The following is an 11088-nucleotide window of genomic DNA, read 5'->3' as shown; positions in this document are numbered from 1 at the left end:
TATGCTCCCCCAGAACAAAGATCCTCATCGTCTTGTCTTTTCCATCCTTTTGAAGTGTCTAAGCAGTGTTCTGTGCATGGTAAGCCCTGAGTGAGCACTATCAACTCCACCTCTGATTTTGCATTGGCACTAAAAAATGTATAGTTTTACTACTAGGTAGAAGCAGAATTTACAGTCATCCACACTTAAGCGGCAAGTATGACCTACAAATCACTGGTCCTTAAAGTCAGGACGTGCTTGGGGATCATAATCTGTCATGGTCACCTTAGAATGTGTCTAATCCCCCAGTTCTTCTATTGAGACTGGGACCATAAACCAGTCAAGTGGTTCCTTCTGTTCAGCATTTTCAATGAGGTGAAAGTAAAATATGTACTTCTTTCCACTGGAGGTTTCTCATGTGTTGAGGCTGGTCACAGGGAAATCTCTGTTCCAATTAAATGCCAAATAAACAACAATTAAATTAGAACCACAATTTTATGTGGAAGCGCCAATGAAATTGTGTAAGAATCTGGGCTGATGCCCGAGGAATGTGCAGCTCTCCCACTGGCTTACAAATTAGGAGCAGAGAGCCCTTAGTCCCTGAGGGTACTTTATCCAATAATACAATCTGCGTGAGCCTGGAACAGCCTCATTTCAAACCAGAGTGAACAGCATCAAATGGTTTTGAGTTTCACTTCATAATAAGTCCCTGCATATCCTGCCTGATGGTGAAGGTCAAGCTCAGGGAAGAAAACCAAAAGGACTCTATAGGCTTCTCAGAGTTACCAAGTAGAAACTAAATTGACTTCACCTGACTCCAATCTTCAGCTACCATCATGTGATGTTTTATAAATTCACTGTTTGATAATTACTTAGCAGATGTTCAAAGTGAGGTTCCAGGATCTTTGAGGATTCTCCTCTGCACGGTTTTTTTTTTTTTTCCCTTTTTTTTTTTTGGAGACAGGGGTCTTGATCTGTCGCCCAGGCTGGAGTGCAGTGGTGTCATCACAGCTCACTGCAGCCTCTAGCTCCTGGGCTCAAGCAATCCTCCTGCCTCAGCCTCCGGATTAGCTGGGACTACAAGCATGAGCCACCATGCCCAGCTAATTTTTCTTATTTTTTTATAGAGATGGGGTCTCACTATGTTGCCTGGGCTAGTCTCAAACTCTTGGGCTCAAGTGAACCTTCCACCTTGGCCTCTCAAAATGCTAGGATTACAGGCATGGGCTACCAAGCCCAGCCCTCTGCTTGGTTTCAGACACCTCAAGGAACTTCTCTGCATCAAATTGTTTCTGAATACACAGATATGAAATAGGCCTTATGAATTTAAAATCAGATAAAGTATTTTTCTTTGAAAAAAGTCTAAGAACAGATCAGTCATAAATAAGAGAATGTTTTATGAGACAAAAACTGCAGTGACAGATACTGAAGGATACACTATTCCAAAGAAGAGGAAACATGGGAAATGAGCAGTGTGCCAAACAATCTTTTTATTGTTCACGGAAAAATACAGGTCTGGAAAGAGTCTATTGCACTGTGTACTGAATGCAAGGTCTGATATTGCAAGTATATGTAACAGTATAACTTATATAAAATGTTACATATTTTAGAGACAGTATCCACCTCTTCCAAATACTAACATTTAATAGAATGAAATAAAGTCTCTTATTAAATAAGAAACGTAAACATTGCAATCATAAACAAAATGCTCTAAGCAAAGCACTTCAAAATTGTTTTGTGTAACATCTATCTTGCCTACCTGGAATAGTGGGGCCCAGAAAAAACTTAGCTAACAAAAAGCCCACACCCTCAAGGAGCTCTTTCCAGGAAGCAGGCCACTGATGCCCACGACAGGCTGCCACCCTGGCTGGTGGGCCAGCCAGGCACCCGGGCCCACACTGACTGCTAATGCCCGTTTGGGGGCTGGGCTGAGGTGAGCGGGAAGAATGCCAGGTAGGAGGAAGCTGCTGTCACAACTGCTTATATTGCATCCTCTCTATGGATATGAGCAATTAGCATTCTGGGGTGATCTGTCACTCTCAGCGAACACTGAAATGTGCTTGAGAGTAAAAATATTAACACCGGGAACAAAAGCCATTTTCTATGCAGTCTGCAGATATCACCATTAATTCCTTTCAGCCATGTTTTCATTAAGAGGCTCTACCAAAAGAGGCTGCTGCTACTATCCTGCCAGGCAGGCAGGCCAGGATAGAGGTAACAAAACTTCTCCAGTTACAACTACTGATTCAAATGAGTTAAAAATAAATAGTTTGTATTAGAGAACAAAATCAATATCATTCACATGGCAACATATTCAAGCACTGCAACAATATTCACAATTCCAAGGTCAACTCTAACTGTATCTACCAAACAGGAAGTCCTCCGTGGAGGACAGCACACAACAGCAACACCGCCTCGCCTCGTCCTCCCCAATGTCGTCAGTGCTCAGAAAGCTCATTACAGATAACAAATGAAACTTTTTTTTTTTTTTTGCATCTATACACAGCAACAGAGGAAGACTACACCCTCCCCCTGGGCTTCCTTGCAGAAGCCAACTTTGGCAAGGCTCACATTCTAAGAGAAATCAGGGTTATAAAGGTCCCCCGATCACAGGTAATGAAGGAACATCAGACAATTTCCTCAACTAAGACAACAGTCTCACCATCAAAGAAAATTTTCTTCTCATCTAAGTTCCTATAAATGAGATTTTACAATATCCAGCTTCTTAATATGAAACTATTAGTGTGCAGAAAATACCCACAAAGCTCGAGTAGTATTAATGTAATAATTCCAGGTTTTTCACACTCTACAGATCAGCAAGTATTTGATCCGCATACCCATTTAAGAGACTTGTAAGTCAATAGTAATAAGCAACTGTCTATTTTTCTTATTGTATTCATCAAAGAACATCACGTTTCAATAACAGTAAATCCCAGTTCCATGAATATCTTATTCCCCTCAACTCTGCACAGTAAATCTCACTGTTCAGTCTCTATGTCCTTGACTCTTCCAGTTAAAGGGAGAAAGCTGGGAAGCTGCAGACGTCAGCGGAAGCACTGGTAATAGTGCTGACATAACCTTTAGGGGAATAACCACAATTGCTTATCAGACTGTTTATAGCCTTACCAGGAGCCCTAATCCTCTTGAATCTCTAGATTGAGATATTCTAGTATTTTAAACATGGGGAGGGTGCACTGATATTGATAAAGGACTAGTTGTGTGTAAGGCTTTGGTCTCTGGAATGATGTGCACCTAGCCGTAAACACTGGCCACATCTGTCTTAAGCATGTCCACTGTTCTTCCCCACCACACCACTGTCAAAACCATTTGTCCTGCCACTGTGGGCCCCCCACTGCTGCTATCTCTTTTATTCAAACTGCACATGTGGGATTCACTGAAGTATCACTTTAATGTATAGATAGTTTCTATTTCACACTACCAGCTCCCCAACGACATCAACTGGGAACAACTTCTAGTTAGTAAAGGCACAATTCAATGGCATTTCTTCTTTATAATGGAAATCAAAAGCGTTGTTTAGAAGCTGAATGAATATCTTGGGTATTCTTATAAAGGGAATGCTACCAAAGCCCAGGGATGTTTATGAGACTTAAAGATTATATGGATTATGTAATAGCATGAGATTTGGCAGTTTAAGATATATTGGGTAAAAGTGCTGTTTAGTATCACAGGAGCAAATGAAAAGTGTCAACAATACCCTTTTGGTTTGCTTTCCTTGTGCTTTTGGTTACACTTCCACCAGCTCCAGTGAAGCCTGTCCCGGGGCACATGGCTCAGCTCCCTACACAGCTGCTCAGAGATAAAACAATGAGCTTCACCTCAATGAGCCCAGCAGCTAGCACTCACATGCTGAACACTGTGGCCAAGGGCCTTGGGGTAGAGCCCATGAAAAGCTTTCAACAGGGCAAATACAGATGTTGCACAAAAATCCTGCATTTTAGAATACTTTTCCAAGGAAGTTGGAAAATAATTGTTTTTAGTTAACGAAATGGAATCTATACTAAAAAACCAAAACCTAGAATGGGAAAACTTCATTAATCAATATCTTACTTTGGCTAAATTATCAGAGTAAGCCAGTGTCATTTATTATTGCATTTGGAAGCAGAGCCTACCATGTTCTAAGACAGTACTAGTGAAGTACATGAAACGGTTTACAGAGGTGAGAGCCCTTTAGCCTTTTGTGACCTAAGAACTTAAAAGGCAAAGGCTAACCAGGATCCTACATTCAGGTACTGACTTGCTCAGCACAAGCTGCATTAGGAGACAGTTAAACACCAGATTCTCATTCACGTATGGTGTTCTCGGGAAGTTCCCATATGGACAATGGTTCTCAGCCTGGATGCACATCAGAATCACCTGAGCAGCTTGCGAAGCTTACCAAATGCCCTGGCCAGTTACATCTGGAGGGGGAAGCCCAGAATCAGCATTCCCGAGGCGAGTCTAACATGCAGCCAGGACGCACAGCTCTGATGCATCCCTTTCGAGCGCTGCTGCTTGAAAGCCACATGAAGGGGACTCGGATCTAGAGAGTTTTGTGTTTTCTCAATTCCACTGGAAAGAGAGATTTTTAGAAAAAGGCACAGTTGTGCTTCCTCTAAAGATACAGCCTGCAGCTTGGGAGGTGCTGGTTCCTGGAGGTTATCTGGAGCGGTGGCTATAAAGAAGAAAGTCCTTGTCTTGGCAGAGCAGGCAGAGTTTCAGGGTTCGGCAGCTGCCTCCAGCAACAAAGAATGCCCAGATGCCCATGAATACCATGATTATGTATGCTGACACCAGATTGATTCCATAGTGAGGACTTATGAAGGTCTGCAAAGGAAAAAGAAATCAGCCTGGTAATAACAGCAAGTTTATTAAACATGTGGAATAATAAAAGGTACAGGAAAATATGGAATAATTTCAACAGCTGGGGTGTGTTTCACCATGTAATGTACCCCATGTGTTAGGGATCCACAAAGGCATGGAGAACTAAGCTACATGACAGACACTGGGCAGTAGGTCCTGTGCTTTGCTGTATTGAAATGGCAACTCTAGAATGTAGTCATTAGGCAGAACCTAATGGAATATCCTATAGGAGATACAAGCTGTATAACCTGGGCTGGGTTTATATTCATTTCTGTGTTAACTGGTTCTTAGAATTTGCAAGAGAGTAAGACAAGTCCAAAATTACTTTAGTATGAGTCCTTAGTATTCAAGGGAACATGAGGGAATAGCATCTCTTTTTCAGCTGCCCAACTGCTATGGGTTCCAAAAGTTTATTCATTTAAAAAAACACTGATGGCTTCTGGGAATAACACATCCATATCATTTCATTAATTGTGACAAATGTACCACACTAAGATCTGATGTTGGTGATAGAGGAAACTGGGTGTAGGGTGTGTGAGAATTCCTTACTGTCTTCACAACTTTTCTATAAATCTATTAAATACTACTCTTAAAAAAAAAACAACACTGACGGAATGCCAAGAGGTACTATGTTATGCAATAGTGAAGACCAAAGTCCCTATCCCTGTAGAGCTATGTACTTGTAAGAGAAGCAGGTAATGAAGAAACAAATTAATTACAAATTGTGATGAATGCTAAGACAACATAATTAGAATTGTGATGATGCTAGACAGTAAAAACAAGGTGATCTCCTTAGGGTAGTCAAGGAAGGCCTCAAGAAAGTGGCATTTAAACTGAGACATATAGGAGGGAGCCAGCCCTGTGCTGACCAGCGAGAGGAACCAAAGGAGGGCAAGGAGCTCGGTGCAGCTGAGAACCCGAGAAGAGTCGATACTGATGATGTGTAGGGGTGGAGGGGGCAGCACGGGAGATGAGGTCAGAGAGGAAGGCCACATGTTGGTAAGGGGCGTGGATTTCATTTTCAGTGCAATGCAGGGTCATACAAGGGTTCTAGGTAGGGGACCTGAATGACCTGATTTAGATTTTGTAAACTGCAGAGAATGGATCAAAGGAGGTTATGTTGAAAGTAGGGAGACTATTAGGAAGACATTGTGCTGGATGAGGAGAGTACAGGATGGTGACTTAGCCCAGGGTAGTGGCCGAGGTGGAGATGGAGACAGTGGATAACATGAACTGACAGGACTCACTGTTAGGCTGAACATGAGGGAAAGGGAGAAGCCAAAAACGACTCTCTTATTTCTGGCGTTAGGTAAATGGTGGTGCCATTTAATGAGAGAAGGGCTTGAGGAAAACCCAGCTTGGAAGACCTGGGGAAAGACCAAGCTTGGAGTGATGGGTGGGAATCAAGTCCAAAGAGGACGTGTTAACAGTAACATGCCCATGAGCTTTCCCAAGGCAGATGGCAAACAGGCAGTAGGATATAGGCGTATGGGCTCAGAGGAAAGGCCTGGGCTAGAAAAATGAAAGTGGGAGCACAGCGTGGAGACAGTACTTAAAGCCATGGCCATACAGACAATTACCCAGAGAGCTACTGTAGAGAGAACTGAAGAGAGAATTCAAGACCAAGCCCTGAGGAGTCCCAATATTTATAAATTATCAGGAGAATAAGAGCCAGCAAAGGGATCTGAGAAGGGAGCAAACAGTGAGGTAAGAGAAAATCAGGACAGCAGGATGCGACGTCAAGAGGACAATGTTTCAAAGAGGGGTGCTCAACCCTTATTAAAGGCTGTCAAGATGGAAAAAGAACAATGTCCATCGGATCTGGAAAATGAAGGTCCTCTTTGAGCTTGACAAGTGCAGTTTCCTCCCAACCCCGAAACCAGGCTGCTGAGAAGGGCAAGTGCACTTTTAGGAGCAAGGCTGAGCAGGAGCAAGGCTGAGCAGGAGCAAGGCTGGACCAGAAGTGGGGGGGTGTTGCAGGGGGTGAGGAAGTGAGACAGGATTTGTGGAGGTTACTCTTTGAGGTTTGCTGTGACAGGAAACAGAAAGAGGGTGGCAGGAAGAGGAAACGACAGTAGTGAAGAGTTTTATTTGAGATACGTCTGTCTGCTGATGAAGGGCAGAAAGACGGGTGACATGGACAGAGGGCATAACCAAAGAAGTGAAGTCCTCAAGCAGGAGGGAATGGACTAGTCCAGAGCCCAAGTGGAGGGACTGGCCTTTGACAGGGGGACACCTCCTCTGCAGGGCTGGCGTAAGCGGGCAGATGGGTTCCCACCCAGCCCCGGCATCTACACCTAACGAAGGAGAGGATTTCACCTTTGCTTGTCAGGGGACTTGGGCGGAGTGTCTCCAAGGCCCCTCACTGTCCTCACCTTCCCCTACCCACACGTGCCCGGCTAAGGCACTGATCCTGACCTTTAAGCTCTGGCCAGGGAAATGGGTGGATTTTGTAGCAGTACCTTATGCAGAAAGTGTGCTTTTCTCAAGACGCCTCTGTGGGCACAGCTGGCATTCAGCATTTTCTGGATTCTTCTATACCTTAAATCCACTGAATTTTAATTTATTTTACAGAATGCTAAGCTCTTTTGTTAGCTTATTTCTTTAAAAAACATTTTTTTCTCTTTTAAATAATTACAAAAACAATAGGCCAGGTGCAGTGGCTCACGCCTGTAATCCTAGCACTCTGGGAGGCAGAGGCGGGTGGATTGCTCGAGGTCAGGAGTTTGAGACCAGCCTCAGTAAGAGCGAGACCCCGTCTCTACTAAAAAAAAAATAGGAAGAAATTATCTGGCCAACTAAAATATATATACAGAAAAAAATTAGCCGGGCATGGTGGCACATGCCTGTAGTCCCAGCTACTGGGGAGGCTGAGACAGTAGGATCGCTTAAGCCCAGGAATTTGAGGTTGCTGTGAGCTAGGCTGACGCCACGGCACTCACTCTAGCCCGGGCAACATAGCGAGACTCTGTCTCAAAATAAATAAATAAATAATTGCAAAAACAATACATGATTGTTGTAGAAAATTAGAATATGCACAAATGAGAGAAATAAAACAAAATTTAAAACTTGAGACTTAGCTAGGTTCATATTTACTAAACAGAACACAAAAAGTGAACCCATAAAGAGAAACTGATTAGACTACATTAAAATGAAGAACTTTTGTTCATCAAAAGACAACTTTAAGAGAATGTCAAGACAAACCACATCATAGAAGTTATTTGCAATGCACATATCTGACAAACTATTCTCCTATAGAAAATATAAAGAAATCAAAAAGAAAAAGACACATAAACCCAATAAATGGTCACAAAATTTGAACAGTCACTTCACAGAAGAATTATCCAAATGGTTAATAAACATATGAGGATGTGCTCAATGTCATTAATTAGGGAAATGCAAATTAAAATTTTAATGACATATTGATTTATGTATTTATGATACCACTACATCCATACCCAGCAGGATAGCTAATAGTAGAGAATGCCACACCAAGGGCTGGTGAGGAGGTGGAGGAACTGCAACTCATAAATGAATGATGGGAGCGTAAGTTGATACGACCACTCTGAAAAATTGAGTGGTAAGAACAGACGACACAAGCACCCCACGACCCAGCAATTCTACTCCTAGGCGTACATCCAAAAGAAATGTGCACACATGTTCACCAAGAGCTATGCACTAGAATTCTCACAGCAGTAGTTAACTAGTTACAGCTAGAAACGCCATAAATGCCTCTCTGCTGCAGGATGAATAAGTTATGGTGCAGTCACACAGTAGACTACTACACAGCAGTGAATGGGTGCGTCAGAGTTACAGAAAGATGAATCCCACAGACAGGTTGAGCAAAGGAGCCAGGCAAAACAGCAATGTTGTACATTTTCATTTACATAAAATGAAAATGGCAGAACCAAGCTGTCGTGTTATGAGTCAGAATCATGGTCACCCTTAGTGTGGCAGTGACGGAGGCACAAGGAGGCTCCTGGGGGCTGATAACATGCTGATTTTCATCTGGGTGCTAGTTACACAGGTGTGTTCACAGTGAAAATCCATCAAGATGTATACTCATGTATACTTGTATATTTTTCTGTATGTATTTTAATAAAACAATTAATCATTCTCTGAAATCTGCCATTGAGCAACAACTACTGTTAACATTTTGGTATATAATCTTTCAAGTTTTCTGGGTTTTTTTTTTAATCATTAAAGAGAATAATATCAACTATTCAATATAGTTGACTACGTGCCAAGGACTGAGGATACAAAGACCGACAAGATAAGGTCCCATCCTTAGGGATCAAACTCCAGTTAGAGAGATGTAAAAACCATATTAAATAAAATATGCTAGCCTAGGATAAGCGTTAGAACTATGAGTAAGGTCCAGGGATGGTGCTGTGTCTGGAATGTGCAACCTTCCCAGGCAGGTGTCCCGTGGAATGAGTGGGGGAGACGAATCACTGCAGATAGACAGCAGGGACAAAGGCATGCCTGTTGGGGACACTGGTTCAGCTCAGATTATGGTGCTGTGAATTGCGGAGAGCGGCAGGAGGTAAGTTTTGCAGCAGTAAGATCAATAAGAGGCTACGTCAAACAAAGTCTGAATTTTACAGGCATCTCTACAGCCGATTGCTCTCCTCCTTAACACACCTGGCTTCCAGGATACCTGGCTCTCTGATTCCCTGGATTTCTTCCTGCCTCACTGGCTGCTCCTTCTCTTTTCCCCAAGCCAATGTTGAAGTGTCCCAGGGCTCAGTCCTCAGGCCTCTCGTCTGCGTACACCCACTCTTTGCAGTCATCTCTTCTAGCCTGGATGTCTCTCCCAGACTCGACTTTTTCATCCAACTGCTTACCTGACATCGCCGCATGGATGCCCAACAGGTACCTCCACAGTAATGTGCTCAGAAGGGAACTCCAGACCTTCCCTCACAAGCTTCCCCATCTCAGCTGATGGCAACTCTGTCCTTTCAATGGTCCATGTCAAAAACCTTGGAGACATCCTTGGTCCTGCTTCTTTCTCTCACATGCCTCAGTCTGTCAAGAAATATTGCTGGCTCTACTTTCAAAAATATGTCCTGAATCTGACCATTTCTCATCCTCTCCACTGCTATTTCACCCAAGTTATCATCATCCTTCCTGGAGGACTGTAATCTCTTCCTCCGCCACAGTCTCATCTCAACGCAGCAGATCCTCCTAAAACATGAGTCAGATCATGTCCTGCTCCTCAGCGCCCTCCTATGACTCCTCATTTCACCAAGAGTAAAAGCCAAAGTCCTACATTACCTAGATGTGGCCCTTACTTCTAGCTACTTCCCTCCCACCGTCAACCCTCTGTCAGTATGTCCTACTCAGCTCCCCCCTGCTCATGCCGCTCTGGCCACCCATCTCCACGCACACACCAAGCACAGACTTTGCTCCCAGGTCCTTGGCGCTGGCTGTTCAGTCCAGATGCTCTTTCTCCAGACAGCCACGTGGCCAACTTCCTCACCCCCACACTTCACTTCTCTGCTCAGATGTCACCTTCACAATGACGCCTACTCTGACCACCTGTGTGACCCCTGAACCCCCCCACGCTGGGTCCCAGTCTCCTGCTCTAGTTTTCCTTTTTTCCACAGCACCAATCACTTCCTAAGATACCATATAATTTATTTATTATGTCTATTATTTATTGCCTGCCTCTACCCACTAGATTATAAAGGCAGGGATCTTTGTTTTGTTCACCTAGAACAGTGCCTGGACCATAGAAGGCACTTGATATAATATTTATTGAATGAATGAGTGGCCAATTAAATCCATAAGAAGGATGTTTGATTTCTGATTATAAAAGCACTATGTCATAGAACATTTGGAAATGACAAAAACTGTGAAGAAGAATCCACAAATCCCAACATTCAGAGATAAATGCTGTTAATATTTTAATCCATCCCTTTTCTAGTCTTTTTTCCACAAAGATTTGGCTTTACATAGCTGCATCCTATATTAAGAGTAACTTCAGTACCCTGCACCACTGAAAGGTTTTGGGGAGGAGGCCAGTAAGATGGCACTTTAGATGGATCCGGGGGCAGGGGGCCCAGTGTAAGAAAATCTGATATAAACTCTCAATGGCTGGCGAGGAGAGAAGCATGAGGCGGCACACCGTCAGAAGGAGCCTTTTCAGCATCAGGTGAGAGATGACGAGGGTCTGGACAAGGCAGTGGAGGAGTAATTCTCATGTAAATATATGACAGATTACAATAAAAGCAGGACCGAAGCATT

General features: G+C 43.3%; 1 protein-coding gene across 2 annotated transcripts in view; it reads right to left on the bottom strand.

Annotated features, from left to right (window-relative positions):
- Positions 1-1449: 1449 nt before the first annotated feature.
- The window catches only part of APH1B (aph-1 homolog B, gamma-secretase subunit), a 29409-nt gene continuing 19770 nt past the window's right edge, over positions 1450-11088 (bottom strand). The window contains exon 6 of one of the 2 annotated variants that reach the window (XM_045540745.1): positions 1450-4803. In XM_045540745.1, coding sequence (XP_045396701.1) covers positions 4636-4803 — 168 coding nt within the window. In that variant the 3' untranslated portion in view covers positions 1450-4635. Of the gene's footprint in view, positions 4804-10796; positions 11015-11088 lie in introns of those variants that run through there. The other variant, XM_045540735.1, reaches the window with a different exon arrangement.

This window comes from Lemur catta, chromosome 1 (genome assembly GCF_020740605.2).
Source record: "Lemur catta isolate mLemCat1 chromosome 1, mLemCat1.pri, whole genome shotgun sequence".
Classification (NCBI taxonomy): Eukaryota; Metazoa; Chordata; class Mammalia; order Primates; family Lemuridae; genus Lemur; species Lemur catta.
This window is presented reverse-complemented; position numbering and strand designations above follow the sequence as displayed.